Below are 19,085 nucleotides of genomic sequence, written 5' to 3'. Positions count from 1 at the left end.
AGGATGCGCTTTTTTTAAAATGAATATTATGAGTGGTAATAATATGAATTTATTGAAATAATATACATTTTTAGGGTTGTTAAGAATAAAATTTAATGCAACATAAGTAACAAATATTAAAGTAATCATTAAAAATAAAATTTGTACTTTATTTTGCAATATCTGAATAAGCAGCTTCAGACCGTGGTACATAAATAAATATAGTATACATCTGATATAATCGAGTTGAACATAAGTTAGAAAAGTTCGCATTTTCGACAAAATAGAGTACGAAGCACGAGATAAGTGATTAAAATGTATTCGTTAAAGCCGAAGGAGCTTTAACGAAAGAGAATTAACAATCACCAAATTATAGTTGTCGATGCTTTGAGCTTTAATGTAAAAAGGCCTGCGTACAAGTGTGGGGTAAATACGACCGTGCAGATTTTTCTTAATGCATTTTTCAACTACAAATAACTATACCATTTTTGGTGAAAAATTATCTTTTTTAATTGGAAATTCAATCATTTGGTTGAGAATTGATCTATTTTAGTTGCAAATTCATGTATTTTTTTCAATCAATCTTCTTATTTCAAAATTCCACGTTTTGGTTAATTTGATTGATCTTGACAAAAATGAAAATTAATATTCAATGGAGTTGTAGCATGAATTTTGGATAATATATTTTTTAAATAATACATAAAATTCTAAAAATTTTATTACATTTAAAAAAAAGTTGAATACTTCACTTACTGAGAAAAAAAATATATTTAAAAAAGTATCGAAAACCATATTCAAATACTTGTGTGACTTTAAAACGTCACAATATGTAAAACGTTGAACCAATCAGAATAATGGCATGCAGTGGCTCCATTGACTAACTAATTATCAAAAAATAATAATTTATACAATAATAAGAAATAATTGAGTGAAATTCTAAAAATTCTTGGGACTTTTTCATACTTTTTAAGCACGCATTGCAATAATAAAAATAAAACTAGGTAATGCTAATTCCAACCACTAGTGGCCATATTTATTTGCGCATCATGTTGGTCCAATCAGAATGCCTGACCTTCCCGCAAAAAATTTAAAAAGTATAGTTCTTGAGCATTAAAAAAAAATTCAAGCGTATTTAAAAAATGTGTCCACAAGTAATTATGTTCAATTTCCAGTGCTCTTTTCTTTTCAACCGGAAAAAAAATATACAACAACCCCATTTGATTCAAGTAATTATTTCCGAAACTTAAACATTTCTTCGCAAAAATTCACACAAAACAAAACAGTATTGACATTGACATTTCCCTGGAATTAACCACAGCTGAAACTGAAAAACGGTCTCTTCGGAATATTCCAGAATCATTGCATTTTTCTTGCAGCATTTATCACTAATCACCAATCTGAGATTCGATTCGCGGTCGCGAAAAAACTGTGTGTACCTAGCAGAAAATCAGTAAATCAACAAACGAATAATGTAATTTCACATTTGGGTGGTCGGCTTTCTTTTGCGGCTTTCCACAGCGCTTTCACATATTATCATCGTTTTCTCAATTTAACGTGAACCCAGTTTGCAAAGAGATTCGACACCGATTTTTTTTTTGGTCGAAATTCCAAGTTAAAAGGGCGAATAATTTTTTATTTCAATTTTTAATTGCCACTCGGAAAATATCTACACGAAATTACGAGCGACTAGTAAATAGAGGCAATCGAGTGTAAACTTTAGTCGGTATTTCTGGACTCTGGAGGCTGACAAGGAAGATAAGCCAATCGTTGAACGGAATTGAACAGAATTCAGTCGAGAAAGTTGAGTTGGACACGAGCAACGTTCAGTTTACGTTTCGAGGATTATGCGATGGACACCAGAAATGACAAGTAAATATCCTACTTTTACAATTTACATAATCACCGCTTTCGAGTAACTCTATTTTTTGTTTATTATTATTACTTTTATGAGCTGAATTAGCTACACTTTTTTATTTGCGTCATCCTTCATTCAGGATTCAAGGATCAACATTTCGAAGGTCCTCAACGTCGTGTTTCCTGATCTGCCTTGGAAATTTGAGATTTTTCTTTTTTTGGGCACTGATTAATAGTATGTAAATTTCCGTAAAAATAACTGAACAAGTATAGTAATGTATACAAAAAAATTTAATAATGGTGGACAGTTCGTTTTTTCTTGAAGTCAGAGAACTTCTTCGGAAGCGTGCTTAATTTTTTTTTTAAAGTGCAGTATAAAATTAAATAAGTATTATTTAATTGTAAAAGTAGCTTTAACAATTTTGTTAAAAAGTATTTTTTTGGTTAAACAATCTTCATTTTAGTTGGTAATTCATCTCTGTTTGAAAATTAAAGTACTTTGCGGAAAACTCTGTTTTCTTTTTGTATAAAAAATTAATTTTTTTACTAAACTTTAATTCTTCTATTTTTTGGTGAAATTCATATTACTATATTCAAATATTTTTTGTTAAAAAATCGTTTTTCTTTGTTAGGAATCAATGTTTTTAAATGAAAATTGAACTATTCCATTTCTAGTAAAAAATTTATCTTTTTTAGTTGAAATTTCGCTTTTTTGCTGGTCATTTTAGTTTAAAATTGCATTTTTTGTTGAAAATTAATTTTTTCAACTAAATTTCAACTATTTGGTTGGAAATTCGTGTAGAAACTAAATTTCCTTGTTTAGAAATTCATCTTTTTACGTGAAAATTCAATAGTTTAGTTTGAAATTTTTTATCTCGTGAATAAGTCTACGTTTCTTTCTCAAGTATTCTTTTTTTTCGAATAGTTTAATTATCACTAAGAATTTGGAGATGTTTTTTCCTCTTTTTTATTGTTTCAACACCACTCATGATATTTTTCAGCCAAAAATAGCTTAATGTCTTTTTGGAAATGCGCCCTTCAAGGAATAACATTTTTAAAAAATATAAGTTATCACATTTTTTGTTGAGAATTCATCTTTTTTTGTTGAATATTTAAACAATGGGTTCAACGTTAAATTCTTTTGTTAAAATAGTATTTTTTAAATTGAAAATTCACCATTTTAACCATTTAATTTTTTGTTTTTCATTTTTTTAAGCACTGAATAGTAGTAGGGAATTTTCCATAATAATAATAATAATAATAATAATAATAATAATAAGCCTCGGTGGCTCAGTTGGTTAGACACTCGGACTTCACCTCAGAGGTCCGGGGTTCGATCCCTGAGCCGGTACCTCTAGAAATTTTTCAATGTACCTTTACCGAGGTTCTGGTGGTTCGGAACCCACCTTAAGCTGTAGGTTCCCCCATCGTGTACTTGACTGCAACCCAGTCCGTCAATGATGGGGTAAAAACCAGGCTTTGTCCAATATGTCTGGGCAGACTGCTCTCATCAGATCACTTGATAGCATTATAAAAATGCGTCCGTGACTGATGATATATACCGGGACAGTCCCGTGCAAAATGATCAAATAAAAATCCAACTCTAACCAAAAATGCCTTCGACATATTGGGCAGTATAAGCCTGTGACAACATTTCAACACAGAAATGTTTTTATAATAATAATAATAATAATAATAATAATAATAATATATGTGGGGTAAATACAAAGACCGGGGAGATTATTCCTAATGCATTTTTAAATTCCCATTCATGAGAGTGTAATATAATAGTCCAAATTTTCGATCTCTGATTTTTAACGGATATTTACGTTTCGGCACGCACAGAATCCGAAAATCATACAATTTTGTCAGGGTCTGTCTGTCTGTATGTCTGTCTGTATGTATGGTTACCTGAATGTTGTAGCCACGCTGGCTTTTGAAGGATTTGTCCAATCGAGTCCGCATTTCATACACTTCTGAAGGTCCCCAAAATAAAGATTAAGTTCGTTAATCAGACATTTTCAACAAAAATTAAAAAATTGAGAGTATTTTCAAAATTTTGAAATTTGTTTTTTTTTCAAATTATAGAAATTTTTATTAAAGATTCTTATAAATGGGTAAAAGACTTGCAAATTATCCAAATAAAATGTTTAATTTTGATGAAAATTAAAAAAGTTATATACTTTTAAAAAATTTGATAATTTTCAAGAAATAGAAAAAATTATTATTTTTATAGATCCAAAAATGTCATTCAAGATTTTCGTTAGATACTAAATATATTTCAAAACTATTCTAACCGAATTTTTCGATTTGCCCACAATTTTAAAAATTAGAGCTTTTTCAAAATTTTAGACAATTTTTGCATTCTCATTCATGAGAGTGTAATGTAATTGTCCAAATTTTCGATTTCTGGGTTTTAACGGATCTTCACGTTTCGGCACTCACAGAATCCGAAAATCAAAAAAATTTTTATCGGTGTCTTTCTATCTGTCTGTCTGCCTGTCTGTCTATGTCTATCCGTATGTCTGTCTGTATGTACGGTTACCTGTCTGTTGTAGCCATGCTAAATTTGAAGGATTTGTTAAAAATCAAGTCAGCCTTTGATACACTTCTTAAGGTTCCCAAAATGAAGGTTAAGTTCGTTAATCAAATATTTCCAAACAAAATAAAAAATTTAGAGCATTTTCGAAATTAAATTTTTTTTTCAAATTTAAAAATTGTTGTCAAAGTTTATTATAGATGGGTAGAAGACTTGTAAGTTATCCAAATAAAATTTTCAATTTCAATTAAAATTAGAAATGTTATATACTTTTAAACATTTTGAAAATGTTCAAAAAAATAGAAAAAAATATTTTTCTAAAAGATTAGGAAGTTTCATTTAAATTCATCATTAGATATAAAATATATTTAAAAACTATGTCAGTTAAATTTTTCGATCTAATTCAAAATTTGAATAAAATTTTTTTATGAGTTTTAGAAATTTTTATCAAATACGCGTCAAAAAGACTTGAAAATTATCCTGATGAAAATTTTAAATTCGATAAAACTCGAAAAAGTTATATGCTTTTCAAAATTTTGAAAATTTGCAAAAAAAGAGAAAAAAAATATTTTTCAGTAGGTTAAGAAATATCAATACAAATTTCTACTTGATATAAAATATATGTTTTTCGAAACTATTATCATGAAATTTCTTAATTATACAAAAGTTCGAAAAGTTGGATCATTTTCGAAAATATGCAATTTTTGATTTTTAAGAGATACATAAATTTAAAGCGTTGTTTTTAGTAGATTTTAACAAGATTGCAAATTATCTTGATGAAGTTTCTCAGTTGGACACAAGGTATCGATCGCGAAGCGCGAGTTTCGTAATGAGAATGTAATCGTCAAAGCCGCAGGTGCTTTGAGAACCTACTTTAAAAAACAATCGAAAAAAATTTCAGGCTTTAATTCCTCAGAAGTTTAAATCACAGTTTTCGACTTAATTTATAGTATTTACGATGTTTGAACAAATTTAGATAAAATGTATGCATTAAACGTACGAAAACGAGCGCAAAGCGCGAGAGTGTACCTATGTGCCGTCGGCGCGCTCAAATTTGGCGCGATATTTTTTAACTGAAACTAACTACCATTTTTGGTGAAAAGTGATCTTTTTTAGTAGGAAATTCAATTATTTGAATGAACATTTTTTTAAAGTACAGTAATGGCGGACAGTTTGTTTTTGTTAAAGTCGGGGAGTTTCTTCGGAAACGTATTCAATTTTTCTTACGTGCAGTATAAAATTAAACAATCTTTTTTATTTGTAAAAGTAGCTTTATCTTAATTTATTCATATATTTTTCATGAAAAATTCATTTTTTTCGTTTGAAAAATAATTTTTTTAACTGAAAATTTAACTATCCAATTTTTCGTTAAAAATTGATCTTTTTTTAGTTCAAATTTCTCATTTTTTGCCCAGGAAATCAGTCTTGTTGATTAACGTTTCATCTTTTCACTTGAAAATTCATTAGTTTGGTGGAAATTTTTTTCTCAAATGAAAAATCTTTCGTAGTTAAAAATTCTTCTTTTTGGTTTGAATTCAACTGTTTTTCATTTAAAATAAAAAAAAAATTGTTTAGAGTAATTATTATATTTTTGGTTCAGAATTCATCTTTTTCGTTGATATACTAAAAATAAGATCCTAATCAGAAGGTATTGGTTTTATGCAAAATTTCACTTTGACGGTTTTCATCAAATCTCTACATTTTGAGACCTCCTGAGCAGGGATTCGAACGGAATTAAGGGGAATTTTCAGATATTTTCCAATTATTTTTCAAAATTCCATATAGTTTACCTAAAAATAATGCTAAGTATGAAAAGTCACTAACAAAAAATACATTTACGGAGGCAGATTGTCAAATTTGTGTTTCGTAAAAGTTTTATGTGGAAAGAAACAAAATGGAACGTAACAAAAGTTTCGTTACGTTCCTTTTTGTTCTTTTTTATATAAAATACGCTTATCACACAATTTTGACATTGTCCCTTCGTAGGCTTATTATGTTTTTATAATTTTTTAGACTAAGCTTAGTTTTTAGCCAAATTCTATTAAATTTATCGAAACAATTGGCAAATATCCAAAAATGACCCTTAATTTCGTTCGAATCGCTGCTCCTGAGACAGAAAAAATATTTTTACTATGGTGCCTGTCTGTCTGTATGTAGTCTGTATAGTGTAGGCACGATAACTTTCAAAAGATTGATCAGATTGGATTCTGCTTTGCTACACTTTTTTAAGGCCTAAAAAGAAAGAATGAGTTCGTAAACCACCTATTTTGGATGAAAAATCAAAAAGTGAGCGCATTTTCAAAATATTTGAGACCATATTTTTTCAAGATTCAAAAATTTTATGTACGGCTATTAATAGTACTCGGGAACTCGAATAATTTATCCTTATGACTCTTTTCGATAAAAAGAAAATTATCAGTTATAGCATTTTCAAAATCCAAAAAGCCAAACTAAAATGAACATTTTAAGCCAAAAAACGCAAGTTATAAAAAAAAGTCAAGAGAAGAAAAAGGTTGATTTTTGAAAGCCCTACAAGAACATCATAATAATTTTTTAAATTTTGTCCAAAAGTTGATGTTCAAATTTGGATCATACAAAAAATAATGAAAAATCAAAAATTCTATTTTGCAGTCAAGCTAGGCAAGATACAAAAAGAAATAATTAAATTTGCGCGCCCTGAAAAGATCTACAAATTTGTCATTAATTTTTGTGAAGAAACGACACAAGGTACAAATTCAAATTAACAGGCAAAAATTAAATTAAGAACAAGGAGTTCTGTCAAAAAATGGTACAAAAAAATGTTGTATGCATTTTTAAACGCTGAAAATCTTCCGAAAATTTATCCCCCTATTTCGCGTCGCTCATTGGTTCAAAATTTGAATTTTCGATGTTCTGCGTACCACTTTCGATAAGTAAAAACAAAATAACGAGTCCCATTGGAAAATGGTTAAAAGAAATTTTGTAGGACTTTTCAAAAGCTATAATAAATATATTTTTAAAAATGTAATAAATTATAACAAACTTGTATATCTTTTTGGGTGAATGACTTTTGCCTGTCAATTTTTTTTCGTTCTTTTTATCGTTTTTTCACAAATTTTTATTTTTAATTTCATTTTCATGATTAAAACCACAACTACCCGTCCTATAAAAAAGCGATTATTACAAAATTTATAGATCTTTTTTGGGATCACAATTTTTTTTAATTCTTTCTTTTTGTATCTTGCGCAGTATGACCACAAAATAGAATTTTTATATTTTTCATTCTTTTTCGTGCTATCAAAATTGGATTTTTTTGATTTTTCAATAAAATACACTAAGTTGTTATGACAAGAACACGGTTAGATAAGGTAGTGGGGAGGGAGTCCTTCAATCAAGTACGTAATTTTTGAAAATTCGCAAAAACTTTGTACTGAAGATTATCTTTTTAGTAATAAATTTTATCATTTGGCTGAAAATTGAACAATTTTCTTATGAAGGAATCCTTTTTTATTGAAAATTCAACTATTTCCTAGAAAATTTACTCTTTTTTTAAATTCGTTATTTTTGTGTCGAAAATTTAATCCTGTTTTTTTATTTGTCTTTTTGATTTAAAAATTCACCTGTTTTAGTAGAATTTTCATTTTTCTTGGAGAAAAATGCAACTGTTTGATTGAAAATTTAACAATCTTTTTAAAAAGTCATATTTTTTGGTTAAAAATTCTACTATTTAGCATAAAATTAACTTATTGTTTACAATTCTCATTTGGTTTTATTTTTTCGAAGGTTTTTTTTCAATTCACCTGTTTTAGAGGAAATTTATTTTTTCTTGAATAAAAATGCAACTGCTGGGTTAAAAATTCAACACTTCTTTGAAATTTTGAGTTTATTCTTTTAAAATTCGCCTGATTTAGAAGAAAGTGCATCTTTTTTGGATAAAAATGCAACTTTTCGGTTAAAAACTCAAAAAATTTTTTAAAAGTCATTATTTTTAGTTGAAAATTCTGCTGTTTTGTTGAAAATATATTTTATAAAAAATTTACTTTTTGTTTTAATTTAATATTTTGGTATTGAAAAAAGAACTGGAATTTTTTTGGATGAAAATTCAACTATTAAAAAAAAAGTTGTATTAAAAATTCATCTGTTTTAAGAGAAATTTCATCTTTCTTGGATAAAAATGCAACTGATGCTTGTTTGAAAATTAAACTACTTTGTTAAAAAGTCATAATGTTTGGTTGAAAAATTTACTGTTTTTTTGAAAATCTAACTATTTTGTAGAAACTTTAATTTTGTTTCAAAATTTATATCTCAGTGTTTGAAAAATGAACTGAAATCTTTTCTGCATGAAGTTGAACTTTTAAAAAAATTAATAGTTTTTTATCAAAAATTAATCCATTTTAGTACAAACTGTATCTTTCTTGGACAAAAATAAAACTATTTAATAGAGAATTGAACGATTTTGTTAAAAATTCATCGTTTTTGGTTGAAAAAAATCTTCTTTTTTTATTGAAAATTAAAGTTTTGTCGCAGAAACCTATTTTTGTATTAAAGAATTCTTATTTTGATCCTGAAAAGTCAACTGGAATCTTTTTTTAGATAAAAATGCAACTATATAAAAAAAATAAAAATTCATCTGTTTAAGAGAAGTTTAATCTTTTTTTGGATAAAAATGCAACTATTTGGTAGAGAATTCAACAATTTGATTATTTCTTGGTTGAAAATTTATATTTAATTTGTGAAAAGTCCACTGAAATCTTTTTTAACAGAAAATTCAACAATTTTTTTTTAAATTTGTCTTTTTGATTTAAAAATTCATTTGTTTTAGTAGAAACTTTTTTTATATTGATCAAAATGCAACTTTTTGTTCAAAAATTCTTCTTTGCTTGAGTATTCAACTATTTTTTTACAAGATTTGGTTGAATCAGGTTGTTTTGTATACTTATCTTAATTTTTTATTTTCAATGTAAGATTTCAAAATGATCTCAAATAATCTCAAAATTAAATTAACATTTAAACAAATAATTAATTCAAATAAAAAATATTTCATTCGAAAATTTCCAGAATGCATAATAATCCTAAAGGAAGATTTGAAATGAAAAAATTAAGTTCGAAATAAAAAAGATAAAAATTAAATTATCTGAAAATGATACATCAGTAAATGGATCATTTCTTTAATTTTAAGTAGTTGCAATTTCAGAGTTATGAATTTTCATGATGAATGATACATTTTTTATTTTTCCCTTTCATAGGTTTTATTTTTGCAGTTAAAATTGAATTCTTTGAATTTTAAAAAGTATAATTAGCAATCTAAAAATTATGAATTTGTAAGAGATTTAAATTCTCTTCAAATAATTGAAATTTTAAAGAGTTTGAGTGTAATAAAGTTTTAATATCACAATTTTTGGACAGTACGTTTTTTGTTGAAGTCAGGAAATTTCTTCGGAAGCGTACTCAATTTTTTTTAAAGTGCAGTATAAAATTAAATAAGTCTTTTTATTTTGTAAAATTAGCTTTATATTATTGGATTTAAATTTTTACATTATCATCATTTATTATTGAGAAAGTATTAGAAATTTTAGAAATTTGACACCGCCATTTTTTAACAAATCTCCGCGTTTTGAGATCCCCTGAATCCGAAAATCAAGTTTTGGCGATGGTGTCTGTCTGTCTATCCGTCCGTAAACAATATAACTCTCGAAAAAATGGAAGGGTCAAATCGAGCTTTGACACACATTTTCTAGGTCCTAAAAGAAAGGAGGATTCGGTAAACAACCATTTTGGATGAAAATTCTCAAAGTTAGAGCATTTTCAAACTTTTTGTCACCATTTTTTTTAGATTAAACATTTTTATTTACGCCTATTTATACAACTTCGAAAGACAAACATTTTATCCTAATGACTTTTTTCGATAAAAGAAAAATTATCAGAGTTATAGCATTTATAAAAATGGTTCAATCAATCGATAATCAAAATTTGAAGTCAAACAACGCACTAGATGAAGAAAAGTCCAAAGAACAAAAAATTCCTTTCTCAAAGCCCTAAAAGATAACATGATAACAAGTTTTGGGATTTTCTTGAAAAATCGAAATTTCAAATTTTGATTGCACAAAGAATAATGAAAAATGAAAAATTACATTTTGTGTTCAAACAATGCAAGATACCAAAAAAGATGAATAAACGAAAATTGTGATCCCAAAATAGATCTACAAATTTATTAATAATCACGTCTTGATAGAACGCATAATTTTTTGTTTAATCGTGAAAAATAACATTGAAAATAAATTAAATTAAATTTTTTGAAAAAGACGCAAGTTACCAAAAAAATTTGTTCACAAGAGTTTTGTGAAATTGTTTTTTAAATTTTAATAAACAATTTGTTGAAAAACGACAAAAGGTACAAAAACAATCTGATTAACAAAAGTTGTCGCCTCAAAAAAGAGATACAAGTTTATTATAATTTATTACATTCCCATCATTTATGATTGAGAAAGTATTAGAATTGTCCGAAATTTGGCAATGCCCAATACGAAAATTCTTGCAGAGGAATGATAGCTTTTGAAAAATCCTCCAATTCATTCTGTTTTTGTTGGAAATTAATTTTTTTATCTGAAACTTAAACTATTTGAAACTTAATCATTTTTGTAGAAAATTGATCTTTTTGGTTGAAAATCCAACTATTTCAGTTGAAGATTTATCACTTTGGTTGAAAAATGAAATTTTTTGTTGAAGTTTCGTTTTTTTGTTTGTTTATAAATTCAACTGATTTTTATTTAAAATCAAGAATTTTTTGGTTGAAATATGAATATTACAGTTTCTACTGAAAATTCATATTTTCAGTTAGAGAACCATTATATAATTCTTTGAACTAATTATTCGAACTTTTGAATTCGTCTCTTTGGATCAAAATTTAATTTTTTTTTAATCAGTTCTTGGTAGAAAATGTGTTGCGTAGCTAAAGATGCTGAAAATTAAACTTTTCTGTGGAAAATTAGTCTTTTTTGTATTAATAATTAATTATTTTTAACTTAAGCCACAACTATTTAGTTGAGAATTTATGTATATTGTTGAAAGCCTTTCGTTTTTGGTAGAAAATTAATTTTCTTGGATCGAAAGTTCAACAGACTGGTTGCAATTTTTTTCTCTTTCGACTGAAAAATCTTTTTCATTCAAAAATTTATCTCTTTTGGTTAAATTCAACTGTTTTTTATTTGAACTTATACTTGAACTGTTAGAAATTTGAAGCGTTTTGAACTTAAAAGAATATATTCTCCTGAAAAATCCGCCTTATATTATTATTCCAATTTATGGACGTAAGGAAGGAATTCAAAAAGTGATTACTTATGCTTTTAGCATTATTTATTTAATTATTTAACAATAATAACATATTGAAGAATATCTTGTTGAACAATTGTTCACGCAAACTTCTCAAAACTAAACAATAAACATATTAATTAAATCCCTAGAAACTTGTACAATTAAAAAGTTACTTATTTTTTAATAAAGATATTCTACAAAAGGAAAAAACAGTTATTTAATAAATAATTAAATCTATCATTTTATATTTACAAAGTCTGAAAAAAATGATTTATAATAAACCCGCCAAATTAGAATTTTGATATATCTGGAAAAACGTGAAGTTGTCAGGAATAAAAAAAAATTAAATTTGAACTCGGCTTTACTTTTTCAGGTTCTTTATTTTCTGATTTAAATAGTCTGTATTGGTCAAGTGATTTTCTAAGTATTTGTAAGTTTATGTATTGATGATTCGAATGTTATTAAAATTATTTAAGCTCTTGAATGCGAATCTGTCAAAGTTGAAAACATTTAAATCTTGATGCTGAAAATTTGATAAAAAAAGTTTGCGTTTTTAATTCAAACAAATTAGAAGTTGATATAATTTTTAAGTTAGGTCACTTTTCAATTATGAAACTTACAAGTAAAAAAAAACTTAAAACTTACAAGCCTTCCCTGGAAAAAATTGTTTTTACGAAAAATATTTAGAACTGTCGCTTCTCAAACATTTTAAAAATATAGTTGGATACTAATAAATCGTGAACAATTTTGAAAATAAGTGAATACTCTTCAAATACAGTTATTAACTTAACTTTTCTTCACGGAAAAAGCCATAATTTTTTTAATTTTAATTTAATTTAATGTTTAAAAGGTTTTTTTGAAACTTAAACTACAATGATTTCAACCTAAAAATTTTGGCACTTGATAATTATTATTTTAAATCTTCATTTTGGGAATGCCCAAATAATAATATGTAATCATTTTTTTTATATATACATTTTTTTAATCGATATTAACAGACAGAACATTTTAATTAAATTTAATTGCATGAATTTAATCCCTGTACTATAAAATTCGGGAATTTGAGCATTCCCGAAAAATAAAGTTTCCGAATAATAAAATTCTCGAATCGAAAAAGTCCCGCATCGAAAAATTCCTAAATAGTAAAATTCCAAAATAATGAAATTCCCGAATTTGAACATTTCTGAACAGTTTATAATATTCCAAAATTGAAAAATTCCTGTATTTAAACAATTTAATTTGTCTATAAACATAATTTATTTGTTAAACATACAATAAAATTCCGAATAATAAAATTCCCAAATTATAAAATGAGCGAACTCAAAAATTCCCAAATTTAAACAGTTGAAATTCTTTTATAAATGTTATTTATTATTTAAAAATACATCAAAAAAATTTTTTGTTACAAAAATATTTGTAATGTTTAAAGATTCTAAAATTATTGTTTTCTTTGAAAATAACCATAGTTAAAAACAAAATTCGTCCAGAAATATATTTTTTGTTCAATTATTATTTTCAATTCAGAGAATAATATAATTCTAGATAATTTTAACATTAAAAATAATTTTGTTTCTCATTCAAATATTAAATTATTGTATTTTTAAAAATAAATTATGTTCATAACAAAAATGTTTATTGTTTTAATTCGGGAATTTTATAATTAGGAAATTTTCCCATTCGGGAATTTTATAATTAAGATATTTTCCAATACGGGAATTTTATAATTCAGGAATTTTCCAATTCGGGAATTGTATCATTCGGAAATTTTATTAATCGGGAATTTTATTATTTGGGAATTTTAAAATTCGGAAATTTTATGATTAAGATATTTTCCAATTCAGGAATTGTATTATTTGGAAATTTTATAATTCTGGAATTTTATTGATCGGAAATTTTATTATTCGGGAATTTCACTGTGCGGATATTTTATATTTAGGAATTTTATTACCCAGCAATTTTTAAATTTGGTAATATTGTAAACTGTTTGTGAAGTTTTCAATTGAGGAATTTTATAATTTAGGAATTTTTTTATTCGGAAATTTTATTAGTCGGGAATTTTATTATTCGAAAATTGTATAATTCGGGAATTTTTCAATTCGGTAATATTGTAAATTATTCGGGAATTTTCCACTTTGGAAATTTTATAATTAAGGAATTTTATCATTCGGGAAATTTCCAATTCGGGAATTCCAACATTCGGAAATTTTATTATTCGGGAATTTGATTTTTCGGAAATTTTATTATTCGGGAATTTGGTTTTTCGGAAATTTTATAATTCGATAATTTTATAATATAGGGATTTTATTATTTGGGAATTTTACAATTAGGGAATTTTATTCTTCGAAAATCTTATAATTCAGGTTTTTTATTGTTGGTGAATTTTCCATTTCGGGAATTTTATTTGGAAATTTTATAATTGAGGAATTTTATTATTCGGGAATTTTCTAATTACGGATTTTTTTGTGCAATTTCATGAATAAACATTTTTATTATTCGGAAATTTTATTATTCGGGAAGTTTCTAATTACGGAATTTTATTTTTTTGCAATTTCATGAATAAAAAGTTTTATTATTCGGAAATTTTATTATTAGGAAATTTTATAATTAAGGAATTTTATCATTAGTAAATTTTATTAATCGGGAATTTTATCATTCGGAAATTCTATCCATCGAGAATTTTAATATTCAGTTATTCTGTTATTAGGTAGTTTTACAGTGAAGGAAATTTAATTTTTCGGTATTTCTCAGTCGGCCTAGTAAAATAAAAATTTAATTGCAATGAAATTACATTAAATTACAATAAAATTACATTATTACAATTTGATACAAAAATGTCGATTTTACCAGAAAACTTGGAATTTGAAAAACCATATTCCATTTCGAAATTATAGAAGTTTAATGGTTTTTGATTTCTGAGTTGGGCTCACATAAATCTCATAGAGGAAAAAATTTTATTGGTCAATCAATCAGAATCCAAAGATAACGAGAATGGGAGCAATTCCGAATTAAAAACAAACAAAAAATACAAATGTTATTGAAAATTACATGGATAGAGTTTTTTATCTAAGATTTGATTTTAGTTTTGTCTTATTTGTATAAAGAAAGTTCTATTTTTTCAAAAAGAAAAATTTAAAATAATAATTTTATTTTAGACTTTTGCACTATTTTTCAAGACTTAGCGTAAACTGAAAATTGAGATTAAGAATTATTGCAATCAATAAATTAACTGATTAGTGAGAAATAAGTCCTTTTACTGTTCGATTTTTTCCAAAATTTTTCAGGAAATAAGAATAATTAATATGTAGTAATAGTATTTCTCTCTGGCGACAGGATCCACTTTTGGAAATTTAAAAAAAATACTAAGATTAGTGTAGTTTTTACATTCGAGGAAAAAATTGATCTTTCACAAAAAATAAAAGTTTTGAATAACTATTTATTTTTGGATGACCGAAAATCCCGAAGAATGAACTTCCCGACACTGTAAAATTCCTGAATGATACAATTTCCAAATAATAAAATTCTCGAATAGTAAAATTTCAGAAGTGGAAAAGTCGCAACAAATAAAATTCAAGAACAGTTTATAATATTCCCAAATTGAAAAATTCCCGAATAGGGAAATTTCCGAATGTGAAAATTCCCGAAAAATGAAATTCCCAAACAGTTTATAGTATGTATTATCGAATTTGAAAATTCTCGACAGAAAATTGTTGAATCATAAAATATTCTAACTACAAAATTCCCGAATTTCAACATTTAAATTTTTTATAAATATTATTTATTAAAAGAACAATAATCAAATATATAGAAAAAAATTATTATTAGTATTTAAAGTTTCTAAAATTATGGTTTACATTTAAAGTAACAATAATTTTAGAAGCTTAAACATTAAAAATATCTTTTGGCTTATAAAAATAGTTGATAATTGTATTTTTAATAAATAAATAATATTTATAACAACATTGTTCAATATTTTAAAATTCGATAATTTTCTACCGACAATTTTCCAATTCGGTAATATTATTAGATGCTCGGGAATTTTTTAAATTGGTAAATTACCGAATAATAAAATTTTTGAACAGTTTATAATGTAGCCGAATTGGAAAATTCCTGAATTTAAACAATCACATTTTTTGTATAAATATTTATTTAGTATTATTATACTATTGAGCCATTTCCCTTTCAGGGTAAGGTTCACTCATTCGAAGAGGAAGGGAGTAATGTGGGAGAGGGAACGTATTTATTACTAAAAAACCAATAATAAAATAGTGTTATTAAAAAAATAACTATAAACATTTAAAGTTTGTGAAATAATTTTTCGAATTAAAAATAATTGAAAAAATCTCTTATCCAAAAATATATTTTTTTCAATTATTGTTATTATAAAATTCAAACAATAATATTAGAAACAGGAAACATAAGAAATAGTTTTGATTATAAAAATGTTTGATTATTGTATTTTTAATAAATAAATAATATTTATAAAAAATTGAATTGTTTAAACTCTGAAATTTTCTAGTTCGGATATTTTATAATCCGACAATTTTCTCTCGGGAATTTAATTATAAGGGAATTTTCAAATTCGCTAATACATATTATAAACTGTCGGGAATTTTATTATTGAGAAATTTTCCAAAATATGCGATTTTTTTCGAAAAGAGTTTGAGTTTCCAACCAAATTATACTTTGAGGGGGAAAGTAATTTTTAATGATAAATGAAAATTGGAATAAATATTTTTTTAAAGTTTATTTGTATAATTTTTTTATTTTACAAGTTTTTCAGTTTTGAGATATTCAAGACTGGTAAAAGTTTGTTTGTTTCATTTGAAACTTTTTGAAATCTTTTTCAATTATCTCCTAAAGTTAATTTTGTGAATTATCCCACGAATCTAAGTACATTTTTTTTCTCTTGAAACCTTTCAAAATTCTAAATTAAGAAGCTTATTTTTTAAAATCTTTAAAAATCTACATTAAAAAAAAAAAATTACATGTGATTGTTTTGAAAAGTTTTAAACATTCTTAATGCCTTTTAAAATTTTTGGATGATTTCATAGGTTATTTTTCTTCAATTTACATTAAATATAATTTCTTCAAATAAAATACAATTTCAAAATTACCCAGGAATCTTAAGAATTTTTTTGTTGGTTCTCTTTAAACACTTAAAAATCTTCAAAAAGCTTATTATTTCCAAAAACCTACATAAACAGATCAAAGTTCTTAAAAAAAACCTCTTTTTTCGAAATTATAAAAATGTAAATTTTTTAAATGGTCTCACAGTTTAAATTATATTTTAACCTTTTAGAAATTTCTAATACTTTGAAATATCTATTAAAATAATGCAAACTTGAAAAAAAAAATTTTTGATCTAGCCAAATAAAAAAATGGTCTAAAATCTTGTAGATTTTTTAGAAAAATATTTTATTCCTTTGAAACTTTTCAAATATTTAAAAACCTTCTAAATTCTTTATTAGAAACCTTCAAAAATCTGGATTTAAAGAAAATTTGTTATACTCTTTTTTAGCTTTAAATAATTTTTGTATTTTTAAAACTTCTAAATATTTCTTAAACTCACTTGGATTTTTTCTAAAATGTTGTAATCTTGTATAGTTCAAAAATGTTATTTTAAAGTCTTTTACATTCTTTTTCGAAATTTTACAAAATGATCTAAAATTTTATTAAACCTTCTTAATTTTCACTTGAAATTTTTTTCTTAAGAAACATTTTGTATTCTTTAGAAAACTTTCTAAATTTTTAAAAACTTTATTTTTTTTTAATCTTTCAAAATCTACATTTAATGTAAATGTTTTAATCTGTACTAGTTTTAGATTATTTTTGAATCATTTCAAAATTCATAAATATCTCTTGAACGAACCCAATTTTTTTCTAAACCTTCCAGTTTTTTATTGGACATATTTTAAAATCGTCAGAACTTAAAATTATTTGAAAAAAAGGTCTTAAATTTAGAAATACAGCATTTACTATTCATATTAAAATATGTACAAATTGGCCGTTTATTCAATGATATTAAATTTGTTATTAAAAATGAAATAATAAATTGTATTCTGAAAAAAAGCATTTAAGATTTTCTTTAGAATTTAAAGTTTAAGTGAAAAAGAGTAAAATTAAATAATAAGTTGAACAATGTCTGGTAAAAAAATAAATGAGATGCAACACGGTTGTTAATGTCAAGTCTCGTTCACCTTTTCAACATTTATGAAAGAAATACTATATTTATGCGAATTATCTTAACTGGTTTTTCACAAGGTCTTAATTTTAAAAGAAATTTACAGTTGAATCATTGAAATGAATTAAATCAGTTTTCTTCTCTCTATGAAATAATGTAATCACATAATTAAGTAAAAAACCCGACTATAACAAAAATAAATTAAAATAATTAAATTAAAATTTCTGTTCCTGTTGAAATTGCCTACTAGGTTTTTGATTTTTAGGAATAATTATTTAAGGTTGAACATTATTTCACCCCTAGAAAGTATTTCTTATTTATTGAAGAACGCTCATGATTTTCTGGAACAAAAAATTTTTTCGAGGATATCTATTTAGTATTGGAAAATTTGTAATTCCATTACAACTAATAGTTTGAAATGGGTTTTAAATTTCTTTCCTCGAATAATATTAACAGAATTTATTTTAAAATATAAATCAAATATTCTCTGAAATGAATAAATTAAAAATAATTATACTCAGTGACAGAAAAAAATCTTGAGTTTCGAAAATACTTTTGAATTCAAAAGAAGTGGGTCAACTGGTATAAATATTTTTAATTTCTTCATTATGCAAAATATTCTAAATGTATTGTCAGGGTATTTGTATATAATTGATAATAATCGGGAAATGCGAGGGAATTTTTCTTTCATGGAATTTTTTCGAGAGAGTGTTTTATTTTATTTTTTATTTTTAATATGCAATTAAATAAAAATGTTTTTTCCATTGTAAAAGTATCTTTATATTACTGAAATTAGCTACAGTCTACGCTAATTACCTTGCCGCTATTTACCTTGCCACTTCCCCTAACTCTCGGTCGAGCTCTTCCCCCACCACGACCGCGATGTCTCGGCATCCGAGAACAGTGATCCAAGATCTGAAACGAGATGTGGTCCAATGACATGAAAGAGCTATGTCCGTGTGAATATAGTAGAAGGCGGTACAAATGATTGGGTTGCGCGCGCAACACATTTCTCCTCTTCTGAATTTGAAAACTCGAAGGTCCACGATTGCCGGTCGGAACACTTCGGCGGTTCTGTTTATATCTCTATCCGCTTTGAAATAAAATCAAGAGATTAGGATTTTAATATTTCCAGATTTCGATGCTGGTGATTCTCATGATTTGAATACTTTGCACGCCTCTTTATATGCGCTTATTTTGAGGTTACGTTATTTCAAGCATAAAATATAAAATATATAAATA

The 19,085-nt window shown here is 25.5% G+C and overlaps 1 protein-coding gene across 1 annotated transcript in view; it reads left to right on the top strand.

Moving 5' to 3' along the window:
• The first annotated feature begins 1,308 nt into the window (after positions 1-1,308).
• Positions 1,309-19,085, top strand: part of LOC117174523 (zinc transporter 2-like) — a 142,593-nt gene continuing 124,816 nt past the window's right edge. The window contains exon 1 of the mRNA XM_033363719.1: positions 1,309-1,848. Within this exon, the coding sequence (XP_033219610.1) occupies positions 1,829-1,848 (20 nt within the window). The 5' untranslated portion in view covers positions 1,309-1,828. The remainder of the gene's footprint in view (positions 1,849-19,085) is intronic.

Source organism: Belonocnema kinseyi, chromosome 6 (genome assembly GCF_010883055.1).
Source record: "Belonocnema kinseyi isolate 2016_QV_RU_SX_M_011 chromosome 6, B_treatae_v1, whole genome shotgun sequence".
Taxonomy (NCBI): Eukaryota; Metazoa; Arthropoda; class Insecta; order Hymenoptera; family Cynipidae; genus Belonocnema; species Belonocnema kinseyi.
This window is presented reverse-complemented; position numbering and strand designations above follow the sequence as displayed.